Genomic DNA, 27,971 nt, shown 5'->3' with positions numbered 1-27,971 from the left:
GTATTTTAAACCAACATACTCTAAACCTATAGAATTACAATGAAATTCAAGCAAAAAAGGGGAGCTAAGCTAACAGCCACAGAAAAGCTCTCACCAGTTTTAAGGAAATGCTATATATTGTGGATTTAAACCACGTTACTTTTGCATCAGACGGTTACAGACACCGACAGAACGTGCACGTCTAGCTGCGTTATCGTGTGCACGGAGTTTGGTTAGCTAACCTGCCGCTGATCAGCCAAGTTTTAACCCACTGCTTGGTATTTAGCAAAGATTTAGCAGCTTTTAAATGTGCTTTTCCAGGCTTTACATTCACTTCAATTGTTGGAATTTTGAGTCACAGATGATTAGAAACGATTGATAGTTATTATAACATGTTTACAGCCTTTAAGAGAGTTTATTCTCTTTTGTTGTTACATTTTTTGAATACTTTAAAAACGGTTTGACCAGCGTTTCCGGGCTCCTCCTTGGACACCTTTTCCTTTCAGAGCCAAGCAGCATGAGCAGTTCAACTGTTTTAAACATGTAGCCTAAAACCCTTTTATTACAGGCTGCCTAAATCCCCACATTCCCTGAAAAATACACACAAAGACCGTGACCAAAGTGGTTTATAGGCCTTGGAGTCGTGCTTACGCATAAAATTACACCAGGAAAGCTATCCTGGAGCATGCTGAACGTCACATCTGGAGAATTTAAATGAGCAGATGGGAAGAATTTGTTTATAGAAGATAAAATAAGTAAAAATGTGAAGACAACAGGGAAATAACCGAGGAAGAAAAAACACTCAATAACAACCAAGACGAGGCTTCAGACGGGAGGTAGAAAGGTTTCTCATGTTCTCAAAGCCAGGATCAGATGTGGCTGTTTGAATATGTGAAAACAGATGGGAAATGCAGAACAAATACCTGCTGTGTGGCAGAAGAAATGCAGAAAATCACTCAAATATACATATAGATAGATTCACAAACTGTTTATTAAAAAACTACTGCGACTCCGACAGAGTTTGGTTCAACCCTGCAGTCGGTGTTGGTAAGAAAATAGATTTAATCTGCTGGAAAACAGGTTTTCTGTTGGAAAAACTGGCTGCTCCTTCACTGCAGGGTACAGCGGACACACCTGTACTCTACTGCCATCTAGTGGCAGAAAAGCACACGACAGGCGGGTGTGTGGGGCGCCACGGCAACTGATTCATGTCCTTCAGTAAAGGTAATAATGTGGAATATGGGCAGTAAAATAGTTACTTATGTGAGTATAAACAGGAAAATGGTGCTTGAATTAAAATAATCATTATTATATTCAAAATAAACAGATTATTACTTGTGTGTTATTGTAAAATCATTGTTATTAATGTTATTAATGTGTTAATAATGTGACTTTATTTGATTATTTCCACTTCCCTGAAGGATAAGTCTCATAATTTCTTTTTCTTTTTTTAAAAAATACTGATCACCAGTTTCCAGATATCAAGGTGACACATTTATGAGGCTCGTTTCAATTTGACTTGATGGTGAATTAACCGAGTGAGAAATTAAACCTCTGAGTCGCCACAATTCATTTCTCCTTTCATTTTGGTCAATCTGCACTTAAAAGACGGCATTTAGGTTCAAGTTTTTCTCAAACAGATGCTGTTTTATATCTATTAAAAGCAGTTTGTAGCGGGTATATAACTATGAATTGTGTCGGCTCAGAGCCCAAACAGCTGGTGAGTCCCTTATTTTAATATTTGCACGTCAGACATGTGCATCAAGTCTTCTTTGATGCATTAAAAACCACCGGAAACGTGCGTTTAATGTTTTTTTTACCAATTTTTTATTCACATTTTCTGAATATGAATCAAAAACATAAACGAAAACTCTGCTAATGTCATTTTGAATGATATTCAGTTAATTATTTACCAGAAATATAATGGTTTTTTTTCCAAAGTAACCCAAAGAGTTAAAAGGAAGCCAGAACAAACTTCTTTCTTTCTTAATTGTAATTTTATTTTTACATTTCAAATACAGCAGCTCCATTTTGTATCAAAAGAAGTCAAGTTTGAGCAATTTAAACAAAGACGGCCCATGTCTAACACACTGATACAGGTTCAGGCTGGGCAGTAACATCCCGGCACTCTGATGTGTTAAAGGAAAAGAGTTCATGAGTTTTCTAACCTCCACACAGTTCAGAGGTGCCAGAAATATCGTTCAGCTTGGTAAAACGCAGAATTCTCCTTTAATGTGAGCACACATTATGTGGCAGCGTCAGGCCAAATCAATACCCTGCTAAGAACCGAGCTCACGCATTAAAAAGATGCTTTCTGTGCTACTAAACTGCTCATAAAACACATTATGATGTCGAAACGTTCAGTATTTTCCTGTGATCTGTACAAAATAATTTATAAAGTTACACACAGAACAAAGGCAGAAAACTGATTTAAAGGATGAACCCTGAAATATAACAAACAGTAATTAAAAACTAAACAAATAACCAAGATTAAAAACACCACATTTACATTATTGCTTAACATTCTGTTATGGCTAAAGCACGTTCATTATTAGATTGTAACTCATTGTGTGATAATAAAGTAATTAAGTGCATTTTTAACTTCTTTTCTGTCCTGAGCTACAACAAAATGAGACATTGGGTCAAAAAATAAATAAAAACCATAAAAGAAACAGATAGAAACAGAGCAGACCGGTTCAAACTGGCTATAAAACACGATATAAAAGTCTGTGTGACACAAACGGACGAATCAGAGTTTCCAGAAACATTTTACTGTTTAAGTTCCAGCTAATTTAGCTGGAAATTACCCAAAAAGCTAAATCAGTTTGGAGAAAAGTCTACAGGTAATAATTTACCGAGTTAAAGTACCGATCCGGTGATGAGTTACCGAGTTAAAATACAGATCGGGTAACGAGTTAAAGTACCGATAGGGTAACTAGTTAAAGTACCGATCAGGTAACTAGTTACTGAGTTAAAGTACCGATCGGGTAACTAGTTAAAGTACCGATCAGGTAACTAGTTACTGAGTTAAAGTACCGATAGGGTGACTAGTCACCGAGTTAAAGTACCGATAGAGCGACTAGTCACCGAGTTAAAGTACCGATCGGGTAACTAGTTATCGAGTTAAAGTACCGATAGGGTGACTAGTCACCGAGTTAAAGTACCTATCGGGCGACTAGTCACCGAGTTAAAGTACCGATCGGGTGACTAGTCACCGAGTTACAGTTTGGAGACACAGATCTACTGTGAACGAATGTGTTTCTGATTGGTTCTGATTGGTTCTGATTGGTTCTGGTTGGTTCTGATTGGTTCTGATTGGTTCTGGTTGGTTCTGGTTGGTTCTGGTTGGTTCTGGTTGGTTCTGTATGTTGATGAGTTGGACATGATGTCCACCTCCCAGCCTGTGGAAACCGGGGCATCAGGCCAGCTGTGACTTTCCTGAATGACCACCGAAGAATTCAGTTTAATTAAGTTAAATTAAGAGATTTCCTTTTTAAAATCTTCTCTCTTGCTGGATTATTGTCGACTCGTCAAACTTTGTTTGGCTTTTGCTACATCAGCAGATTGATTTGATGCATTATTTTAGAAGCCTAAAACTTACAGTAATGTTTAAGAATCGAAAAAGAATAGAAACGACATGAAAAGAGAATAAACATCACTAATCAATCAAATATCCATTCAGTTTAGAAAACTCAAAGAGGGAATAAACAGTAAAACCCAAATTTATATTCATGCAAATAACATTTAGGCCAGAATTAAAAAGTAATTTCTTTCAAAGACTCCCAAAATGAAATTTAAAAAGTATTTTCCACTTTAATTTGGGCGCCTGTTCTACGGTCCCTATAGAAAGGATGGAGACGTGCTTTTATCTGCATTCTACCTGATAACCAGCAGGGGGCAGCTTCTCGTGCTGAACATTACTCTCCAAAGGAAAAGAACTCTTCTTCTCTCCAGTCGAATGGTTTATTTTGCTTAGGAACCTTCCTGAGTGAAACTACTCAGAAGTAACTGAGTAGCAGCCGAGATCAGAGCTGAGAGGAACTCCTTCAGAGAGGAAACTTCCTTCATAAGAGAAAAGAGATCAGTCAGATTCACTCACTGTGTTATTTTCTGTCCTTTCTCAGCTGTGATAACAGAGTAATATTCTGTATTTTTTAGTATCTACAGCACTTTCTGTAGAATATTAGATGAACATTTATGGGTTTTATTCTGTTTGGTTACAGTTGGACCGGATGGATGGTCTCACTGTACATATCTGAAATAAAAGATGCTTATTTTGTACAAATCGGCCCATTTTGAGTACAACAGGGGGGTAAAGCAGAGTTTACTCTGTGTTGAGACTGAAAAGCTGCCAACAAATGTGAGAGTTCAGTTTCTGCAGAACAACAAGTCCAGACTTCTTTTAACTTTAACTCCAGACGACTGGGAGCGTTTTTCACCTCCTCATGAAGCGTTAAATGGCTCATCAATAACGAGCTGATCAGGAAAATAACAGCTGAACAAACATCTGCTCTGTAATCTATTCATTTCTTCCTCTGACTCCGAGCAGCAGCTCAAACGGATGCAAACCGGCCAGTTTTTCATGTCCTGAATCACCTGGAAACATTCTTAGCAATTATTAAATCAACCAAAAATGTTAATAACATTATAATAAGTGCTCTTGTTGCCAGTTTAAACATATTTTAAGCTTGTATTTTATATGCTTGGAGTTTATTGACCTGTTTGTTTGAATTAAATCCAATTGATATAAAGCTGAAGCGTTCACTTCAGGGTCAGAGCCACCAGGTGGTGCTGCAGGCTCACAGCTGGGTCTGAGGAGGAAGATGAGCAGAAAAATGGAGTGATTCAGTGGCATCTTCCTACTTTAAGAGGCGTTCCATGTTCTAGATCTGGCTCCAGGACGGTAAAATCATTTCTACTCAAGTTTATCTCTCTGACACCAAAGAAAACAGGAAATATTTACAGGAGCTGAATGTGTCCTCTGTTAGAAAAAGGAAGAAGTGGAGCCATTTTTAACGGCCAAAGTCACAAATCAATGATAGAAATGTGGTTGAAGTCCTTCCTGTCTGGATATGTAAGTGTAAAAAGTGTTATTTTAAACTGACTTTATGATTTATTGATTGCTGCCTAACCTTTGACCCTTCAGTTATTGAGCATTTCTGCTCCTGCCTGAGGAAATATCTCCACATGTTCTATCAGTCCAGAAAGCGACGAGTGGTTTGAAATAAGCTGATGGCAGCATATATAGTTTATAAGGGCGTTCGTAATAATTTAATACGCTCACTGTCACCTAACCCGGCCTTAAATGAGTCTTAGTTTGTGAATAAAACCCGTTGTGTTCTAACTTTCCAAAAGAAAAAGATCATTTCTGTAGATAAATCTGTTTTTTGTGTGAAAGTCGAGCAGCCTGAGAGGAGTTAAAAGGCGGGAAAAGGACAGAAAAAGACAGAAATGGGAACAAATGGCCAGAGTAGCTGTGGTTTATGTTGGCTGGAAGGTAAATTATTGAATTTGGGTGATTTATAAGTAAGTTTTGTTTGCATGAGAGCTGGATTCTGATTGGTCAGCCGACGGTGTGTCATCAGGTAAAGTTTGTGTTGTGGAAGAGACGGGTCAAAGTTCATGTTCTCCAACATGTTCAGCTCTGCTCCATCAGGTGTGATCCGTTTGAAAAGGATCATTTAAAACACTCTGCAGATGGATTTCTGATCAGTATCGATCATTTCCAGTCAAAAATCGGCTGAACTTTAAGGGGAAACTTTCCTTTTCACTGCACAACATTTATTTAATAACTTAACTGCTCTACAAATTACGTTTTTATGGCTACAAATATACAAAGAGCTTATAAAAATATTAGTTATGAATGAAACTGCCCAGCAGGAAGTTCTGGGATATTTTCATGATTCTTACTTTCAGTTCGGAAAAAACAAGTCGAATAAAAATATTTTGACTTCGAACAAAACGAAATGTTGATTTTTGAGTTAAGGGGAAACTTTTAAATTTTTAGGGGGCGGGGTTATGTGTTTGGGGGCGTGGTTTAAATGTGGGTGGAGTTGGACAGTGAAGCTCCACCTTTTTGCAGGTCACCATGGTAACCACGAGCAGTATTTATCAGAGAGTGGCCGCCTCTTTTCCAGGAGTGGACTTTAAACTCCTCTTTTCTTCCTGCTACCCAGGATTTGTTATTGATTTCTATTTGAAATTGAGTTCTGATTCCCATTCAGACGGGTTTTTTTTTCAAGCAAACACCCAAAATCTAAAATACAGACATAAATGAATGCATGTAAATGCACCAAAACACCACTGAAGCCTGCCGACTGTGGACTTTTCCTCCATCTTTTAGGCTTAAATCAGAGAGGAGTGGACGGGTGAGGCTGGCTGGTTAACTAGCTTAACAGCAACCAACGACCACTGGTCCTGCGGGGGGTCGCCGTGTCGCCATCTGTCCAACATCAGGGCGACTGCTACCGTCTCACTTCATGCTGAGGTCCGTACAGAAATGCAGTAACTGAGGAACAGGTGAGGTCTTGTTTCAGAGTGACTTCTGAAAGTGCTTTTTAATGTGAGGTGAATCCGGTCCAGATCCTGGAAATGAGATGTTTGGAGAGGGATCCCCTGAGTCCTTCTCCATCCCAGCCAGAGGAGCAGTAAGTAGGAGCCGCTGTCTCCGGCTGTATGGGTCGCCATCCCGTCCTCTCAGCCCATGGAACCTGGGCTCGGTCCTTCTGGATGAGCAGCTCGGCGCCGGTCGGCTCTGTGGAGCACCTGATCGCAGTTAGTCGCTGGTCTCCAGAGTCAGTTCAAGGTCGGCGCCGAACAGCTCCTTGTAAAGAGGAGGGAAGTTTGTTCGAACGACGTCGGGATAAACGGCTCCGAACGCTGACAGCTTCTCTGTGTGTCGCGTGCACAGCGAGCGCAGCGCTGACGCCTTACACCTGAGCTGAGGAGGGAACAAGAGAAGAAGTCGGTGTAAAAATGATTTCAACCAATGACTGGACTCTAACATTTAATCTGGAGCTGGAGAAACGGTCTTAGTTCCAACCAGAAACACAAGAAAGAGCTAAAGTTCATATTTTAATCAGAATGAGTGTAGCTCAGAAATATTCCACCAGAGGGCAGCAAAAACCCGGCATCCTATCCAGCCGGATTTCTGCCCGAAGCTGGAATTTGTCTGATTTATCACATTTAATCTGGAGCTGGAGAAACGGTCTTAGTTCCAACCAGAAAGAAAGAAAGAGCTAAAGTTCATATTTTAATCAGAATGAGTGTAGCTCAGAAATATTCCACCAGAGGGCAGCAAAAACCCAGCATCCTATCCAGCCGGATTTCTGCCTGAAGCTGGAATTTGTCTGATTTATCACATTTAATCTGGAGCTGGAGAAACGGTCTTAGTTCCAACCAGAAAGAAAGAAAGAGCTTAAGTTCATATTTTAATCAGAATGAGTGTAGCTCAGAAATATTCCACCAGAGGGCAGCAAAAACCCAGCATCCTATCCAGCCGGATTTCTGCCTGAAGCTGGAATTTGTCTGATTTATCACATTTATTCTGGGCTCAGATTGAACCCGAGTACCTTATCCAGCACCCCGTCTTCTCTCTGATTCTTCTGCAGGACGTGCTGCAGAGCCGACTCGGTCCTCTGCTGAAGCTTCTCCACCTGCAGCTTCTCCTGCAGCCACGACCGATCTGCACAAACACACCAGAACACACTCACTCAGCTGGGAAAGTCTTCCCAAATCAAGCTCAGATGGGAGAAGAGATGCGGAGACGTACCGGCAGAGAGCAGAACGAACGCCGAGAAGAGAGCGAGCTCTTCTTCTGACAGCTGCAGGGAACACATGCTCTTAGCGAAATCAAACACAGACGCGATCAGGTCGTCGCAGCCTGGTGAAACGCAGGTGAAAACGGTTAAAACAGCAGAAAAACATCATTTACATCAAGCCAACAGACACCTGATAAAAGCACATTTTATTGATCGAACTTAGAAACAGAGAAAAGCTGCGTGTTGGAATAAATGCAATCGTTGGATTGGACCAGGTTCTGCGGGGCTCTTTTTACCAGTGAAGACGGTCCTGTGCTTATGTTTGTTTCTGTTTCTGTTTCTGTATTTATCAGACGCTTTTATCCAAAGCGACTTACAGATGAAGATATAACAGCTTTATAAAAGCTAACAATAAGCTACATAGAAGGAACCCAGGAGTCCGACTCTGTCAGAGGGGACAGAGTAGAGATAGGGTGCAGGCATAGAAGGAAGAGCAGAAAGATAAAGTGCAGAGATAGAGGGGGGAGGGAAGTACAAGGTAAGTGCTGGGATAGGAGATGCTCTCTGAAGAGCTGGGTTTTCAGGAGCTTCTTGAAGATAGACAGGGACGCCCCTGTTCTGGTAGCGCTCGGTAGGTCATTCCACCATCGTGGGACGACACATGAACAGAGTTTGGATTGTCTTAGGCGTGGTGAAGGAGCTGCTAGACGACAATCCTGGGACCAACGGAGGGACCCAGTTGGGACAGAAGCCTTTGCAAGAGCATTCAAGTAGATGGAGCCGTTCCATTAAGCTCTTTGTAGCTAACATCAGGGACTTGGATCTGATGCGGGCGGCTAAGGGCAGCCAGAGGAGCTCAATGAACAGAGGGGGGGCGTGTGCTGAACTGGAATAGTTATTCCTCCAGCGTTTAGAAGGAAAAGCTCTGGAGATCTTTCACATTTCAAACATTTTTGAGTTTCCAGAGTTTGTGGACGCTGAACACCGAGTCAGAGCAGGTTTTAAATGAAACCACAGCTGTGTGAACGCGTCCTTAAAAACATTCAGCATTATGGGAATGGTCTTCTTTCTCTGAATATACACACAACCACCACCTGTTCCAGCATTTAAGATCACAGAATTTATAAATAGACTGTTCCGTAAAGGCCTGTGTGATATATCTTTCATAGATTTAGCTTAAATTATGCACATCTGCAGCTGAAGAGAAACAAAAAAGATCATTTCAGGGTGCTGCCTGCCTGTGTGACAGAGTGTGAGACATCAGATATAGTTTTACTTCCATCTATAAACTTTATGCTGATGTTAAACAGCTGAATGAGACACTAAACGGGTTAAAAGAATGAGAAAACATGTCAGTTTCTTGTATTAATGCTAAAGTGTCACATGTTTGATATGAATTTATCCACTAATTCTGTTCCTGCTCCAGTTTGTAGTTTTTTGCAGCAAAGTTTAATTTATAAGCAGAATAATGTCCAATTTCTCATGTTTACTATGAAATTCCAAGAAGTCCTTTTAAGTTAATTATGAAGGCCAGATGCAGAGTAGCAGTGGCCAAAGAAGCTTCTATATTCTCAAAAAAACTAAGCTGGTTAAAAGGCGGAGTATCACTTTTCAGAGACCACAGCAAGATTATTTCTGCCGTCTTCTGATAAAAGCTCTACTAGATTTGAATTAATCTGTTTTCTGCACTGAACACAAACTCTTGACCCAGATGCCTGCTGTGCACTGGCAACACCGGAAGCTCTTAAACATTAATAGTTAGAAACCGTCACTGTCAACAATATGAGGACGGCGAGAACAGACGGATGGGCCCAAATACCACAAAGATTACCACATAATAATAGAGTCCTCCACTCACCTAAAGCTTTAAAGACATCAGGACCTGCAAATTTCCCATCAAAGTAGACGGTGTTGTTATGCGAGTCAAACACCCGACACATTCGTACGAAGATGACTTCCAGAGAACCTGGCAGAGAAAAACCAGACAATGTCAGACACCGTCTACAAATCATCAGTTTTTACATTGTAAAGAGGTGAAAAATCAGATTTCTCTCAAACTAATATGACTGAAAATGAAAAGGTGACGATTCTTTTTGAGGTAGAAAAATACAAAAGCAAAAAAAGGCGGGAAAATAGAATGTAGCCAACAAGTTAGCCACAAAGGTTAGCAAGTTCATATTTACTTAAACAACTTTCTGTGAGTATTAACCAAAAAATATTTGACAAAAAAGTGACTCTTTTATCAAAAGAGAAAAACTGAGTTGTTCTTCAGTTGTCAAACACAAAAAAACTGAATTCACCACCTTTTTGTTTGTGTTTAGCCTACTACAGTCAAGCTAGCAGCTAGCAATGTAGCAACGTTTTATGAATAAATACATTATTGGTAAGTAGTGATGGGAAAAAAGTCTGTATCCATAAAATGACACAAAGCAGCTAACAAAAAGTTATTAAAAAGTTCAAATCTTTTACAATTTACAACACAAAGTGTTAACGAGGGAAATTAACACAAAGCCGAATAAATCTGGAAAAGTTGGATAGTTTATTTTTAAATAAATATCTATAAAAGCCTGTCTACAAATCATCAGTTTTTACATTGTAAAGAGGTGAAAAATCAGATTTCTCTCAAACTAATATGACTGAAAATGAAAAGGTGACGATTCTTTTTGAGGTAGAAAAATACAAAAGCAAAAAAAAGGCGGGAAAATAGAATGTAGCCAACAAGTTAGCCACAAAGGTCAGCAAGTTCATATTTACTTAAACAACTTTCTGTGAGTATTAACCAAAAAATATTTGACAAAAAAGTGACTCTTTTATTAAAGAGAAAAACTGAGTTGTTCTTCGGTTGTGAAACACAAAAAAACTGAATTCACCACCTTTTTGTTTGTGTTTAGCCAATTACAGTCAAGCTAGCAGCTAGCAATGTAGCTACGTTTTATGGATAAATACATTATTGGTAAGTAGTGATGGGAAAAAAGTCTGTATCCATAAAATGACACAAAGCAGCTAACAAAAAGTTATTAAAAAGTTAAAATCTTTTACAATTTACAACAAAGTGTTAAAGAGGGAAATTAACACAAAGCCGAATAAATCTGGAAAAGTTGGATAGTTTATTTTGAAATAAATATCTATAAATATTATTTTATTATTATTTGTTTAAATAAAAAAATTAATTTGTACATAAATATCAGCAGCAGAGACTTAAAAATGCAATATTGCTTAAAGTGTATTTCAGTCCTGAGCTAAAGAACATATATTAAAATAAATCGTATCGTCTGGATGGTTTTCCAACATTTTGCAGCCTTAATATCAGCAGATTTTACACAAAGATGCTGTAAAACTGTTTAAATGTTAGAAGTCTGAGGGGCTTGCCGAAAAGTGCATCTACTTCCTCTGCATTAGAGTCAGTAACCCTGTGTGGTTACAGTTTGGATGCAGTTTATCTTGTTATTAAGCTATAGCTTATAGCTAACCAGTAAACAAGGCGGTCGTAGGTAGCATTTGGCGTTTCTGTGAAGTAACTGACCTTGATCATTAGCGTTAGTCATGGTGCTCATGAATACATCGTATTAGACTGAGATGCAGAAGTTAAATTGAACCCGAGACCTTTTTTAATTGTTTCATGACCCTGGATGGCTGCTCTCACCTGCTTTCAGCAGCACGATCTGGTCGTTCTGGCAGAGCTCCATGAAGCCTTCGATGCGTTTCGCGAACTCCACCACGTACTGAATGGCCTCCGTGATCTTTACCGCACAAAGCTGCCACATCACCTCCTGCGGCTGCAGAGAGCAGAGCAGGAAGAGGTTTCAGAGCGAGATAAACAGGGAAGGTACCAAGGAACTAAGGAAAAACAGCAGAGAAGCAGAGCGACGCCTCCTAACGGCGCCTTAAGGGAGCTCTAGACTTCTTTAGGGAGTCTCTTTGTATCAAAGGAGTCAGTTGATGCAGCTCGGAGGTCAGATCATGGTCAGTTTTTTGGCCTGACGGGAGGCGGCTGCATCCTGTTTAATTTCTCAAATGATTTTATGTCCATGTGACATTATTGTGGTTATTAACCTATGTTTCCCTGTTCCAGCAGGTATCCTTTGAATGGCGTTATGGTGTTTTTCCTCCTCTTTTCCCTCTTTTCTGTCTTCTCAAACCCCAGCTGGTCGAGGCGGATGGACACCCTTCCTGGTTCTGGTTCTGCCAGAGGTTTCTTCCTGGTTCTGGTTCTGCCAGAGGTTTCTTCCTGGTTCTGCCAGAGGTTTCTTCCTGGTTCTGGTTCTGCCAGAGGTTTCTTCCTGGTTCTGGTTCTGCCAGAGGTTTCTTCCTGGTCCTGGTTCTGCCAGAGGTTTCTTCCTGGTTCTGGTTCTGCCAGAGGTTTCTTCCTGAGTCTGGTTCTGCCAGAGGTTTCTTCCTGGTTCTGGTTCTGCCAGAGGATTCTTCCTGAGTCTGGTTCTGCCAGAGGTTTCTTCCTGGTTCTGCCAGAGGTTTCTTCCTGGTTCTGGTTCTCGGATATTATTTTTAATTGGCTCCATATGAATTAATTGGATTATAATTACAATGAATTGAATTCCAATTGGCTTGAATTGGACTTTATTATTTAAGTGCCTTGAGATGACAATTGTTGTAATCTGGCGCTTTATAAATAAAATTGAATTTAATTGAATCTCATCTGTTCAGGTGGATCCTCTGGGAACCTGGGGAACTTTACTGGGCAGATCTGAACTGATTTACCTCACGGTGACTGAAGGTCAGACTACGGCTGAACGCACCTTGCTCTGGTACCGCTCCACCTCGTCCTGCAGGAAGCTCTGCCAGCTCATCTGCTGCAGCTCCTCCCTCAGGTACTGACACGTCTCCAGGTGAGACTTGGAGATGATCTGGGCCAAGTGATCTGAAGCAAAGCAAACAAAGTTCACACATTACGTCACCATCTGCCCAAAGAAATGCTTTTGGACTTCAGATCTCTCACATGCTGTGGCTGCTTTTGTGTTTCAGCCTCCGTTTGACAGATTTTTCAGCAGAAAGAAGCAGCTTTTCTGTCGTCATTCTGACCTCACATGACCTTTACATCCTTCATGATAGTTTCAGAGAGACAGAGCTGTCACTTTCCAAAAGATGGCCTCTAAATAAGTGCTTTAAAGCTTTAAATTTATCCGAAATGTATCTGAAATTTATCTGAAAATATCCAAAATGCTTCCAAACACAGACTGTCTGTAAAAATGCTGCAAATCTGACATCAGCATAATTTATCAAACTGATATTAGAGCGCCGTGCACTAATCTGCCCACTTCCTTCCGAATATTCACCTTCAGCCTCATTTTTACACTTAAATGAATGTTTGAGAGCAGAAGTTGGAGGCGAAAAACCTCCTGAATGAACCAGCAGCAACTTCTGTCCCGTTGAGCTTCTGCTGAAATGAATGAACATGAAATCCGAACACCGCAGCACAAGGTTACAGCATCAGTCAGATAATGAAGCCTCTGTTTGGACAGGGCTGGGGGGGGTTATCGTGGTGGAAAAGTCTCCAGGGACAATAAAAAGATGATTTCCCCCAACGAGCGCCCTGCCACGTCCCCATTGGCTCTAATTAACAGTCAGCTAATTACCACACAGAGATTTTAATGAGCTCTGAAGATGAGTTTCCAACCTCCTGCTATTTTAAACCACCTTTCCGTCTCTGTTTGCCCCACACTTTCTCTGCTCTGCCTTTTCTTTCTTTACTTCTCCTGCTTTCAACATGTTTCCTCATCTTCTGTTTGCTTTTCCCTGCAGCTCCAGTCCCACAACCTTCCACCACACGGGTTTCTGAACCCTCTTTTGTTGTATTTCAGACCCTGTAAGTCAGCCTGAACCCCTCAGCAGCTCTTCTCAGGATGGATTTAAGAGCAGAAGCATCCAAAGACCATAATGAACCCTCCTCTCCGTATTTTACATCCTTTTTAAGACTTATTTTGGAACTCAGCATGAATGTTTCTGTATAAAAGTGTTTTTCTCTCACTGATGATGCCTGAATGACCATCAGAAAAATGTATCCTCAGTTACATTTGAAGGAAAAATGTCAGATATTTAGTCATTTTTTCAGATCTTCACTGATTCTTGGTGGATATGATACTATGGTAAAGTGTAAAAGTCTTGAGTTCTCCTTCATTTCTTTACAGATAACCAGGAAAAAGGGAAAGATGTGCAGCGATCACAGAAATATGTACAAACATCTGCTGTAAAACCAGAGTTTTTTTCTCAGTTCTCAGCAGCTTTAAAGTGAATCTCTGGTCTGAGCTCCTTTATTCTCCAACACAGCCTGAACCCTCTGAGACAAGCTTTCTGTCATTTCTTTAAGGAGTCTTCAGGAATAGTTCTCCAGGCTTCTTGAAGGACATCCCAAAGCTCTTCTTTGGATGTGGGCTGCCTTTTGTTCCGTTCTCTGTCAGATGATCCCACACTGCTTCAATAATGTTGAGGTCCGGGCTCTGGGGAGGATTCATCCCTCCATAAGACCTGTTGCCACTGATTTTCAGTCCACTTCTTGTGTCATTTGGCACAGCTCAGCCTTTTCTCCCTGTTTCCCTTCCTTAAGAACGGCTTCTTGACAGCCACCCTTCCATGGAGACCATTTCTGATGAGGCTTGGGCCAACAGTAGATGGATCAGCTGAAGGTCCAGATGCATCTCTCAGGTCCTGTCAGGTCACAGCTGGATTTTTTCCTCTTTCTTAAGGACATCACTTTCAGATCCTGTTCATCTGCTGGAGATAGTTTTTTAGGCCTGACACTTCTTCTTTTGTCCTCCACTTGTCCAGTTTCCTCAAATGTTTTAAGGACACACTGCACACCATGCTGAGATATGCCAAGTTTTCAGCTAATAGCTCTTTGGGAATCACCTTGTTGCTGCAGAAATCCTATTTTCTGTCTGTCAAACTGTGTTTTCTTTGCTGTTTTTCATAGATGCAGCTAAAGAAATGGGAACAAATGATGTGAAAAAGCAGAAAATGTCCACAGAAAAACTCTGAAAGACCTTCAGAAAGCTGGAGAACTATTGATCAGGACACTTTAAAAGATTAAAGAAAATCTTTCTGCTTGGATGGAAAATATAAAGAAATGAGGAGTTTAACACAGTATGAATGAAACCTTTCATTATTTATTACTTCATCTAATCTAATCCTTCATTTTCTCATTAATTAAATTGACCAGCTTCCATTTTCTGCATCGACTGTTAAGATGATCTGTTTCAGGTGACTGTGACACAGCTTCTGAAAGCTTAAAAACGCTCTTCAGACTTGTTTAAAAAGGGAAAATTATTTGGTTTGAGACTCGCTGAAGATCTTTAAATAAATTAAATAAGCCAGGACTTTTAAAGGCAGCACGAGGCGGGTTTCACAGAGACTTTGGATGGGAATGTCTCAAAGCTGCCTCCTAAAATTGAATGAACCTTTTTGGAAATGTGCAACACATGTTCTGCTCACCGAGGTCGGCCATGGTTGCCGTGGGAGACGCGTCGCCGCTGAAGGAACAGTAGGGAAAGAAATCGTTACTGAGGCCGTAGTCGCACAGCGGCTCCGGTTTGATGCCATTGATATCGAGCCCAGACTGGTCCGGAGAAGGCTGGATATCCAGGTAGAACCCCCCTCCTCCTCCAGAGTCTGCCTGTTTAAGACGGTTATTTCATCATTTCAGCTCAAATCACTTTGATTTTGTTCTTTTTCAGCTCTTTAGAAAATAAAAGCCACAAACCTTCGATGACGAGGATCTTTCCTCAGGCGAGTTCTGGTCCAAGTAGTGTCCCGCCTCGTCTGGGAGTTCTGTGAGACCCGTGGAGGACAGGGTGTAGTGGGGGGACAGCGACTCGGTCTCTCCCGGGCTCGGGCTGCCGAGGCTGGGGCAGGGCCGGGGCGGAGCCTGCTGCTGCTGCTGGAGGCGGTGCTTCTGGACCTCAGCGTACAAACTGTCCCGCTGCTTCTTGGACATCCGCCCAAACTTCACAGCTGTGTTGGAGGCAGGGGAGAAGGTGGTGAGAAAGGTCAAACAGAGAGTAGAACGCCACTTTTCCCTAAAAGCTGACCCGAATAAGCGCCTTCCACCATCTGACAGCGGCTCTGCTGCAAGTCAGAACCGAGAAAGCATTTAACTGGTCCAAACCCCGAGTGCAGAGTGGGAATTAAACATAAAAACTCCAAATAGTCCGAGACATGTCACATAAAAACACTTTGATTGTATTTCAGTGTTTGAAACAGCTTAATCTGCAGAAATGAAGTGGAACACCTGGAAAACACCAGCAGCTGCTTAGAAATCTGCAGATCTTGCAGACTGCTGACTGCCAGATGTTCCGGCAGGTGAGAGTGTGCATGTGGGTCATGAAAGATGAGCTGTTTGTGTGCCTTACCGTCTCGGGACATGCCCACCAGCAGGCATTTCTGCAGCCGGCAGTGCTGGCAGCGGTTCCGGCTCGTTCGGTCGATCGGACAGTTTTTCTGACGGGGACACGAGTAGGTGGCGTTACTCTGCTGACTCCGCCTGAAGAAACCCTGAGACGGGAGGGAAGAGTGCGAGTTCAGAGGCATCGCTGCTGCACCCTGTCTCTGAGACTAAAGCTGGGCCTTCGGTTTTACAGCAAAGCTCCAAAAATCTGAAACTCGGCTGCATCCACAGCCTGATCGGCAGCACGCTGCGCCCAGATGGGAGTTTGGATTTCATGTTTTTACTTATTTTTACTGTTCTACTTCCCCAAAGGTTCTACTTCCCCAAAGGTTCTACTTCCACAAAGGTTCTACCTCCACAGAGGTTCTACTTCCACAAAGGTTCTACCTCCACAAAGGTTCTACTTCCACAGAGGTTCTACTTCCCTAAAGGTGGCGTTACTCTGCTGACTCCGCCTGAAGAAACCCTGAGACGGGAGGGAAGAGTGCGAGTTCAGAGGCATCGCTGCTGCACCCTGTCTCTGAGACTAAAGCTGGGCCTTCGGTTTTACAGCAAAGCTCCAAAAATCTGAAACTCGGCTGCATCCACAGCCTGATCGGCAGCACGCTGCGCCCAGATGGGAGTTTGGATTTCATGTTTTTACTTATTTTTACTGTTCCTGCACAGCAAATCTGAGGCAATGTCAAGAAGAAGATATGGATGTAAAGTTAAAATGAAGTAATATGAAGCCTAAAAACAGCTGAATCCAACTCAAACACAAGCACCTGCTGCCCCAAAAAGCAATAAAGTTGGTTGCAGTCGAGCCTTCCAAAGGTGGAACTAAGGAACTTATATTTTTACATATTTTAACATTTATTTTGTGTGTTGTGGACAAAGTTATCAATTAAGGAATAAGTAAGGTTCTACCTCCACAGAGGTTCTACTTCCCCAAAGGTTCTACCTTCACAAAGGTTCTACTTCCACAGAGGTTCTACTTCCCTAAAGGTTCTACTTCCACAAAGGTTCTACCTTCACAAAGGTTCTACCTACCCAAAGGTTCTACCTTCACAAAGGTTCTACCTACCCAAAGGTTCTACCTCCACAAAGGTTAAACTTCACCAAAGGTTCTACGTCCACAAAGGTTCTACTTCCACAGAGGTTCAACTTCCCCAAAGGTTCTACATCTACAAAGGTTCTACCTCCACAAAGGTTCTACTTCCCCAAAGGTTCTACTTCCACAGAGGTTCAACTTCCCCAAAGGTTCTACATCCACAAAGGTTCTACTTCCCCAAAGATTCTACCTCCACAAAGGTTCTACCTCCACAGAGGTTCTACCTCCACAAAGGTTCTACCTCCACAAAGGTTCTACCTCCACAGAGGGTCTACTTCCACAAAGGTTCTACCTCCACAGAGGTTCTACTTCCACAAAGGTTCTACCTTCACAAAGGCTCTACTTCCACAAAGGTTCTACCTCCCCAAAGGTTCTACTTCCACAAAAGTTCTACCTCCACAAAGGTTCTACCCCCACAAAGGTTCTACTTCCACAAAGGTTCTACCTTCACAAAGGTTCTACTTCCACAAAGGTTCTACTTCCCCAAAGGTTCTACTTCCACAGAGGTTCAACTTCCCCAAAGGTTCTACTTCCACAAAAGTTCTACCTCCACAAAGGTTCTACCTCCCCAAAGGTTCTACTTCCACAAAAGTTCTACCTCCACAAAGGTTCTACCCCCACAAAGGTTCTACTTCCACAAAGGTTCTACCTTCACAAAGGTTCTACTTCCACAAAGGTTCTACCTTCACAAAGGTTCTACTTCCCCAAAGGTTCTACTTCCACAGAGGTTCAACTTCCCCAAATGTTCTACATCCACAAAGGTTCTACTTCCACAAAGGCTCTACCTTCACAAAGGTTCTACTTCCACAAAGGTTCTACTTCCCCAAAGGTTCTACTTCCACAGAGGTTCAACTTCCCCAAAGGTTATACATCCACAAAGGTTCTACTTCCACAAAGGCTCTACCTTCACAAAGGTTCTACCTACCCAAAGGTTCTACCTTCACAAAGGTTCTACCTACCCAAAGGTTCTACCTCCACAAAGGTTAAACTTCACCAAAGGTTCTACGTCCACAAAGGTTCTACTTCCACAGAGGTTCAACGTCCCCAAAGGTTCTACATCTACAAAGGTTCTACCTCCACAAAGGTTCTACTTCCCCAAAGGTTCTACTTCCACAGAGGTTCAACTTCCCCAAAGGTTCTACATCCACAAAGGTTCTACTTCCCCAAAGATTCTACCTCCACAAAGGTTCTACCTCCACAGAGGTTCTACTTCCACAAAGGTTCTACCTTCACAAAGGTTCTACTTCCACAAAGGTTCTACTTCCCCAAAGGTTCTACTTCCACAGAGGTTCAACTTCCCCAAAGGTTCTACTTCCACAAAAGTTCTACCTCCACAAAGGTTCTACCTCCCCAAAGGTTCTACTTCCACAAAAGTTCTACCTCCACAAAGGTTCTACCCCCACAAAGGTTCTACTTCCACAAAGGTTCTACCTTCACAAAGGTTCTACTTCCACAAAGGTTCTACCTTCACAAAGGTTCTACTTCCCCAAAGGTTCTACTTCCACAGAGGTTCAACTTCCCCAAATGTTCTACATCCACAAAGGTTCTACTTCCACAAAGGCTCTACCTTCACAAAGGTTCTACTTCCACAAAGGTTCTACCTTCACAAAGGTTCTACTTCCACAAAGGTTCTACTTCCCCAAAGGTTCTACTTCCACAGAGGTTCAACTTCCCCAAAGGTTATACATCCACAAAGGTTCTACTTCCACAAAGGCTCTACCTTCACAAAGGTTCTACCTCCACAAAGGTTCTACCTTCACAAAGGTTCTACTTCCACAAAGGTTCTACTTCCCCAAAGGTTCTACTTCCACAGAGGTTCAACTTCCCCAAAGGTTCTACTTCCACAGAGGTTCAACTTCCCCAAAGGTTATACATCCACAAAGGTTCTACTTCCACAAAAGTTCTACCTCCACAGAGGTTCTACCTCCACAAAGGTTCTACCTCCACAAAGGTTCTACCTTCACAAAGGTTCTACCTTCACAAAGGTTCTACTTCCCCAAAGGTGGCGTTACTCTGCTGACTCCGCCTGAAGAAACCCTGAGACGGGAGGGAAGAGTGCGAGTTCAGAGGCATCGCTGCTGCACCCTGTCTCTGAGACTAAAGCTGGGCCTTCGGTTTTACAGCAAAGCTCCAAAAATCTGAAACTCGGCTGCATCCACAGCCTGATCGGCAGCACGCTGCGCCCAGATGGGAGTTTGGATTTCATGTTTTTACTTATTTTTTCAGTTCCTGCACAGAAAATCTGAGGCAACGTCAAGAAGAAGATATGGATGTAAAGTTAATATGAAGTACAAATAAAATCAGCTGTTTTAAAGCCTAAAAAACAGCTGAATCCAACTGAAACACAAGCACCTGCTGCCCCAAAAAGCAATAAAGTTGGTTGCAGTCGAGCCTTCCAAAGGTGGAACTAAGGAACTTATATTTTTACATATTTTAACATTTATTTTGTGTTGTTGTGGACAAAGTTATCAATTAAGGAATAAGTAACAGAAAAATCAGCAATTGTGATAGTCGGACAGCACAGGTCATCCAAAGTGGCATAAATGAACCCGAAAAGAAAAGGAAATAAAGTCTTAAAAATAAGGTTTCACTTGGGCCACAAACCCAAAACTTCTGTGTGAAAGTCCTGTGTTTCCATCAGAAAGCTGTGAAGGGAACTGTGTCCCAGTCGTCTGAGGCTAAGACGCTCAAAACTGCATCTGTCATGGACACATGGACATGAAGGGTTCTACCTTCACAAAGGTTCTACCTCCCCAAAGGTTCTACTTCCACAAAGGTTCTACTTCCACAAAGGTTCTACTTCCACAAAGGTTCTACCTACCCAAAGGTTCTACCTTCACAAAGGTTAAACTTCACCAAAGGTTCTACCTCCACAAAGGTTCTACTTCCCCAAAGGTTCTACTTCCACAGAGGTTCAACTTCCCCAAAGGTTCTACATCCACAAAGGTTCTACTTCCCCAAAGATTCTACCTCCACAAAGGTTCTACCTCCACAGAGGTTCTACCTCCACAAAGGTTTTACCTCCACAAAGGTTAAACTTCACCAAAGGTTCTACGTCCACAGAGGTTCAACTTCCCCAAAGGTTCTACTTCCACAGAGGTTCTACTTCCCCAAATGTTCTACTTCCCCAAAGGTTCTACTTCCACAGAGGTTCAACTTCCCCAAAGGTTCTACATCTACAAAGGTTCTACCTCCACAAAGGTTCTACTTCCCCAAAGGTTCTACTTCCACAGAGGTTCTACTTCCCCAAAGGTTCTACATCCACAAAGGTTCTACTTCCCCAAAGATTCTACCTTCACAAAGGTTCTACTTCCCCAAAGGTTCTACTTCCACAAAGGTTCTACCTTCACAAAGGTTCTACCTACCCAAAGGTTCTACCTTCACAAAGGTTCTACCTACCCAAAGGTTCTACCTCCACAGAGGTTCAACTTCCCCAAAGGTTCTACATCTACAAAGGTTCTACTTCCACAAAGGTTCTACTTCCACAAAGGTTCTACTTCCACAAAGGTTCTACCTTCACAAAGGTTCTACCTACCCAAAGGTTCTACCTTCACAAAGGTTCTACCTACCCAAAGGTTCTACCTCCACAAAGGTTAAACTTCACCAAAGGTTCTACGTCCACAAAGGTTCTACTTCCACAGAGGTTCAACGTCCCCAAAGGTTCTACATCTACAAAGGTTCTACCTCCACAAAGGTTCTACTTCCCCAAAGGTTCTACTTCCACAGAGGTTCAACTTCCCCAAAGGTTCTACATCCACAAAGGTTCTACTTCCCCAAAGATTCTACCTCCTCAAAGGTTCTACCTCCACAGAGGTTCTACTTCCACAAAGGTTCTACCTTCACAAAGGTTCTACTTCCACAAAGGTTCTACTTCCCCAAAGGTTCTACTTCCACAGAGGTTCAACTTCCCCAAAGGTTCTACTTCCACAAAAGTTCTACCTCCACAAAGGTTCTACCTCCCCAAAGGTTCTACTTCCACAAAAGTTCTACCTCCACAAAGGTTCTACCCCCACAAAGGTTCTACTTCCACAAAGGTTCTACCTTCACAAAGGTTCTACTTCCACAAAGGTTCTACCTTCACAAAGGTTCTACTTCCCCAAAGGTTCTACTTCCACAGAGGTTCAACTTCCCCAAATGTTCTACATCCACAAAGGTTCTACTTCCACAAAGGCTCTACCTTCACAAAGGTTCTACTTCCACAAAGGTTCTACCTTCACAAAGGTTCTACTTCCACAAAGGTTCTACTTCCCCAAAGGTTCTACTTCCACAGAGGTTCAACTTCCCCAAAGGTTATACATCCACAAAGGTTCTACTTCCACAAAGGCTCTACCTTCACAAAGGTTCTACCTCCACAAAGGTTCTACCTTCACAAAGGTTCTACTTCCACAAAGGTTCTACTTCCCCAAAGGTTCTACTTCCACAGAGGTTCAACTTCCCCAAAGGTTCTACTTCCACAGAGGTTCAACTTCCCCAAAGGTTATACATCCACAAAGGTTCTACTTCCACAAAAGTTCTACCTCCACAGAGGTTCTACCTCCACAAAGGTTCTACCTCCACAAAGGTTCTACCTTCACAAAGGTTCTACCTTCACAAAGGTTCTACTTCCCCAAAGGTGGCGTTACTCTGCTGACTCCGCCTGAAGAAACCCTGAGACGGGAGGGAAGAGTGCGAGTTCAGAGGCATCGCTGCTGCACCCTGTCTCTGAGACTAAAGCTGGGCCTTCGGTTTTACAGCAAAGCTCCAAAAATCTGAAACTCGGCTGCATCCACAGCCTGATCGGCAGCACGCTGCGCCCAGATGGGAGTTTGGATTTCATGTTTTTACTTATTTTTTCAGTTCCTGCACAGAAAATCTGAGGCAACGTCAAGAAGAAGATATGGATGTAAAGTTAATATGAAGTACAAATAAAATCAGCTGTTTTAAAGCCTAAAAAACAGCTGAATCCAACTGAAACACAAGCACCTGCTGCCCCAAAAAGCAATAAAGTTGGTTGCAGTCGAGCCTTCCAAAGGTGGAACTAAGGAACTTATATTTTTACATATTTTAACATTTATTTTGTGTTGTTGTGGACAAAGTTATCAATTAAGGAATAAGTAACAGAAAAATCAGCAATTGTGATAGTCGGACAGCACAGGTCATCCAAAGTGGCATAAATGAACCCGAAAAGAAAAGGAAATAAAGTCTTAAAAATAAGGTTTCACTTGGGCCACAAACCCAAAACTTCTGTGTGAAAGTCCTGTGTTTCCATCAGAAAGCTGTGAAGGGAACTGTGTCCCAGTCGTCTGAGGCTAAGACGCTCAAAACTGCATCTGTCATGGACACATGGACATGAAGGGTTCTACCTTCACAAAGGTTCTACCTCCCCAAAGGTTCTACTTCCACAAAGGTTCTACTTCCACAAAGGTTCTACTTCCACAAAGGTTCTACTTCCACAGAGGTTCAACTTCCCCAAAGGTTCTACATCCACAAAGGTTCTACTTCCCCAAAGATTCTACCTCCACAAAGGTTCTACCTCCACAGAGGTTCTACCTCCACAAAGGTTTTACCTCCACAAAGGTTAAACTTCACCAAAGGTTCTACGTCCACAGAGGTTCAACTTCCCCAAAGGTTCTACTTCCACAGAGGTTCTACTTCCCCAAATGTTCTACTTCCCCAAAGGTTCTACTTCCACAGAGGTTCAACTTCCCCAAAGGTTCTACATCTACAAAGGTTCTACCTCCACAAAGGTTCTACTTCCCCAAAGGTTCTACTTCCACAGAGGTTCTACTTCCCCAAAGGTTCTACATCCACAAAGGTTCTACTTCCCCAAAGATTCTACCTTCACAAAGGTTCTACTTCCCCAAAGGTTCTACTTCCACAAAGGTTCTACCTTCACAAAGGTTCTACCTACCCAAAGGTTCTACCTTCACAAAGGTTCTACCTACCCAAAGGTTCTACCTCCACAGAGGTTCAACTTCCCCAAAGGTTCTACATCTACAAAGGTTCTACTTCCACAAAGGTTCTACTTCCACAAAGGTTCTACTTCCACAAAGGTTCTACCTTCACAAAGGTTCTACCTACCCAAAGGTTCTACCTTCACAAAGGTTCTACCTACCCAAAGGTTCTACCTCCACAAAGGTTAAACTTCACCAAAGGTTCTACGTCCACAAAGGTTCTACTTCCACAGAGGTTCAACGTCCCCAAAGGTTCTACATCTACAAAGGTTCTACCTCCACAAAGGTTCTACTTCCCCAAAGGTTCTACTTCCACAGAGGTTCAACTTCCCCAAAGGTTCTACATCCACAAAGGTTCTACTTCCCCAAAGATTCTACCTCCACAAAGGTTCTACCTCCACAGAGGTTCTACCTCCACAAAGGTTCTACCTCCACAAAGGTTCTACCTCCACAGAGGGTCTACTTCCACAAAGGTTCTACCTCCACAGAGGTTCTACTTCCACAAAGGTTCTACCTTCACAAAGGCTCTACTTCCACAAAGGTTCTACCTCCCCAAAGGTTCTACTTCCACAAAAGTTCTACCTCCACAAAGGTTCTACCCCCACAAAGGTTCTACTTCCACAAAGGTTCTACCTTCACAAAGGTTCTACTTCCACAAAGGTTCTACTTCCCCAAAGGTTCTACTTCCACAGAGGTTCAACTTCCCCAAAGGTTCTACTTCCACAAAAGTTCTACCTCCACAAAGGTTCTACCTCCCCAAAGGTTCTACTTCCACAAAAGTTCTACCTCCACAAAGGTTCTACCCCCACAAAGGTTCTACTTCCACAAAGGTTCTACCTTCACAAAGGTTCTACTTCCACAAAGGTTCTACCTTCACAAAGGTTCTACTTCCCCAAAGGTTCTACTTCCACAGAGGTTCAACTTCCCCAAATGTTCTACATCCACAAAGGTTCTACTTCCACAAAGGCTCTACCTTCACAAAGGTTCTACTTCCACAAAGGTTCTACCTTCACAAAGGTTCTACTTCCACAAAGGTTCTACTTCCCCAAAGGTTCTACTTCCACAGAGGTTCAACTTCCCCAAAGGTTATACATCCACAAAGGTTCTACTTCCACAAAGGCTCTACCTTCACAAAGGTTCTACTTCCCCAAAGGTTCTACTTCCACAGAGGTTCAACTTCCCCAAAGGTTATACATCCACAAAGGTTCTACTTCCACAAAAGTTCTACCTCCACAAAGGTTCTACCCCCACAAAGGTTCTACTTCCACAAAGGTTCTACCTTCACAAAGGTTCTACTTCCACAAAGGTTCTACCTTCACAAAGGTTCTACTTCCACAAAGGTTCTACTTCCCCAAAGGTTCTACTTCCACAAAGGTTCAACTTCCCCAAATGTTCTACATCCACAAAGGTTCTACTTCCACAAAGGCTCTACCTTCACAAAGGTTCTACTTCCACAAAGGTTCTACCTTCACAAAGGTTCTACTTCCACAAAGGTTCTACTTCCCCAAAGGTTCTACTTCCACAGAGGTTCAACTTCCCCAAAGGTTATACATCCACAGAGGTTCTACCTCCACAAAGGTTCTACCTTCACAAAGGTTCTACTTCCCCAAAGGTTCTACCTCCACAAAGGTTCTACTTCCATAAAGGTTCTACTTCCACAGAGGTTCAACTTCCCCAAAGGTTCTACCTCCACAAAGTTTCTACTTCCACAGAGGTTCTACCTCCACAAAGGTTCTACCTTCACAAAGGTTCTACTTCCCCAAAGGTTCTACCTCCACAAAGGTTCTACCTCCACAAAGGTTCTACTCCCACAAAGGTTCTACGTCCACAAAGGTTCTACTTCCCCAAATGTTCTACTTCCCCAAAGGTTCTACTTCCCCAAAGGTTCTACCTCCACAAAGGTTCTACTATAAGTACAAGTAAATTATATAAGTTGTATAATCTTTGCTTGGCCTAGATTCAGCCCGACTTCCTGCCTGGATCATCAGACGTTTTACCGTCAAAAATCAAATGAAAGGATGAGTGGAACAACAACAGGAAGTGTTAATGTGCAGAGGAGGGGGCGGGGCTTACCTTGCAGCCTTCACAGGTGATCACTCCATAGTGGATCCCTGATGATTTATCACCGCAGATCTTACAGGGGATGATTTCAATCTGAGCTGCAGAGGAAATAAAGGAGGTCAGTGACAGAGCTTCAAAGCAGCAGAAGGGTTCAGCTTCAGGTTCGATGACAACAGGCTGCAGATGATGAGGAATTTGTTCTGAAGAGCAGAACCAAAGCATGAAAGTGAGAAAGCCATATTAACTCGTAACAGCAAAACTGGTTCAATTAGCATCCCGAGAGAACTTTGGACTGAAGGAATCTGTGGTAATCCAGCTGTTCCAAACAAACAGATGTTCAGGAAAAGCTTTCATCTCGACTTTGAACCAGATGATTTCAAACACAGACCAAATATCAGCAAGTCTTTCACTGAAAAACTTCATCTGTTTCAACCATGAAGTAGTGGAGAGGAGCATCATGGGAAATCTGCATAAAATGATCCATAAGGACAACAATAAGGAGTTAAACTGTGTTTGTCATCTGTCAGACGGCTCAGACTCAGCCTGAAAACACTGACTGTGTGTATTTAAAGTGCCGGCATTTTGCAACAGTGACAGCTCAGCTGTGAGCTGCTATATTTAGCCGAGGGAAGTTATGCAAGAGCGCAGAACCATTAGCACCACAAACACATTCAAACAACAAGGTGTGGAGACTCTAGTTCTAAAGTTGTAGAAAACAGGAAGCAAACCTTAAAATGCAGCCGGTGAGAAGCTGCTCTGACTGTTCTCTGCTTTCACGGGACTCAACCTGAAGTTCAACGGCTGATTAAATGTTTTAAAGTACACTGGGATCAGCAGCAAAATCAATCGGACATCACAACACATAACTGCGCCCTGTTTGACCTTGTGTGCCCCCCCCGTTCAGAGGGGCCGACCAGCTGATCCGCCTGATCCTCTGTTGAACCCACTCAGCCACAGCAGGCGTCAGATTAACTCCAGCACAGTAAGAGTGCCTCCTCATTAAACTACAGCCACTCTCATACTCTTCCCTTTATGCATGCTAACCCCCAACCCGTCGCTTATTTTACATTTTGGCTTCATTTCACCTCAAAGCCACATAAAACCAATCCGATGGTTCCACACATAAAAGCCTGCAAGACTTTTAATGTCCCCACATCTTCACTCTGGATGGGATTACCTTTGCTTTCAGTACCACACATCAGCTTTAACTAACCGAGCTTCGTGGTATCATCCCAGCGCCGTGTTCTCCGTTAAGTCCAGCACTTCTGCACGGTTTTTAATCCCTGAGCGATCAGCAAACTGAACCAGCTGAAATGCAATCATTTCTACAGTGAATGGACTTTATTATGGTGCCTAAAACCAGCAACACGAGGTTCTACTTCCACAAAGGTTCAACCTCCCCAAAGGTTCTACCTCCACAGAGGTTCTACCTTCACAAAGGTTCAACCTCCCCAAAGGTTCTACCTCCACAGAAGTTCTACCTCTACAAAGGTTCTACCTCCACAGAGGTTCTACCTTCACAAAGGTTCAACCTCCCCAAAGGTTCTACCTCCACAGAAGTTCTACCTCTACAAAGGTTCTACTTCCACAGAGGTTCTACCTCCCCAAAGGTTCTACCTCCACAGAGGTTCTACTTCACTTCTGCACGGTTTTTAATCCCTGAGCGATCAGCAAACTGAACCAGCTGAAATGCAATCATTTCTACAGTGAATGGACTTTATTATGGTGCCTAAAACCAGCAACACGAGGTTCAACTTCTACAAAGGTTCTACCTCCACAAAGGTTCTACCTCCACAGAGGTTCTACTTCCACAAAGGCTCAACCTTCACAAAGGTTCTACCTCCACAGAGGTTCTACTTCACTTCTGCACGGTTTTTAATCCCTGAGCGATCAGCAAACTGAACCAGCTGAAATGCAATCATTTCTACAGTGAATGGACTTTATTATGGTGCCTAAAACCAGCAACACGAGGTTCAACTTCTACAAAGGTTCTACTTCCACAAAGGTTCTACCTCCACAAAGGTTCAACTTCCCCAAAGGTTCTACCTTCACAAAGGTTCTACTTCCACAAAGGTTCTACCTCCACAAAGGTTCTACCTTCACAAAGGTTCAACTTCCCCAAAGGTTCTACCTCCACAAAGGTTCTACTTCCACAAAGGTTCTACCTCCACAAAGGTTCTACCTCCACAGAGGTTCTACTTCACTTCTGCACGGTTTTTAATCCCTGAGCCATCAGCAAACTGAACCAGCTGAAATGCAATCATTTCTACAGTGAATGGACTTTATTATGGTGCCTAAAACCAGCAACACGAGGTTCAACTTCTACAAAGGTTCTACTTCCACAAAGGTTCTACCTCCACAAAGGTTCAACTTCCCCAAAGGTTCTACCTTCACAAAGGTTCTACTTCCACAAAGGTTCTACCTCCACAAAGGTTCTACCTTCACAAAGGTTCAACTTCCCCAAAGGTTCTACCTCCACAAAGGTTCTACTTCCACAAAGGTTCTACCTCCACAAAGGTTCTACCTTCACAAAGGTTCTACCTCCCCAAAGGTTCTACTTCAGTTCTGCACGGTTTTTAATCCCTGAGCGATCAGCAAACTGAACCAGCTGAAACGCAATCATTTCTACAGTGAATGGACTTTATTATGGTGCCTAAAACCAGCAACACGAGGTTCAACTTCCACAAAGGTTCTACCTCCACAAAGGTTCTACTTCCACAAAGGTTCTACTTCCACAAAGTTCTACCTCCACA

The 27,971-nt window shown here is 42.5% G+C and overlaps 1 protein-coding gene across 1 annotated transcript in view; it reads right to left on the bottom strand.

The window, feature by feature from the left end:
- Window positions 1-1,972: 1,972 nt before the first annotated feature.
- LOC140301414 (nuclear receptor ROR-alpha A-like) overlaps window positions 1,973-27,971 on the bottom strand; it is a 38,519-nt gene continuing 12,520 nt past the window's right edge. Inside the window, exons 2-11 of the mRNA XM_072379842.1 lie at window positions 25,231-25,316; window positions 16,100-16,241; window positions 15,451-15,701; window positions 15,183-15,363; window positions 12,494-12,615; window positions 11,383-11,515; window positions 9,598-9,705; window positions 7,751-7,861; window positions 7,551-7,663; window positions 1,973-6,919 (exon numbers count right to left, since the gene is read on the bottom strand). Coding sequence (XP_072235943.1) covers window positions 6,755-6,919; window positions 7,551-7,663; window positions 7,751-7,861; window positions 9,598-9,705; window positions 11,383-11,515; window positions 12,494-12,615; window positions 15,183-15,363; window positions 15,451-15,701; window positions 16,100-16,241; window positions 25,231-25,316 — 1,412 coding nt within the window. The 3' untranslated portion in view covers window positions 1,973-6,754. The remainder of the gene's footprint in view (window positions 6,920-7,550; window positions 7,664-7,750; window positions 7,862-9,597; window positions 9,706-11,382; window positions 11,516-12,493; window positions 12,616-15,182; window positions 15,364-15,450; window positions 15,702-16,099; window positions 16,242-25,230; window positions 25,317-27,971) is intronic.

The sequence above is a fragment of the Leuresthes tenuis genome, unplaced genomic scaffold (genome assembly GCF_036924035.1).
Source record: "Leuresthes tenuis unplaced genomic scaffold, fLeuTen1.0.hap1 SCAF_2, whole genome shotgun sequence".
NCBI lineage: Eukaryota > Metazoa > Chordata > Actinopteri > Atheriniformes > Atherinopsidae > Leuresthes > Leuresthes tenuis.
Note: the sequence above shows the minus strand (reverse complement) of the source record. Positions and strands in the feature narration are given on the sequence as shown.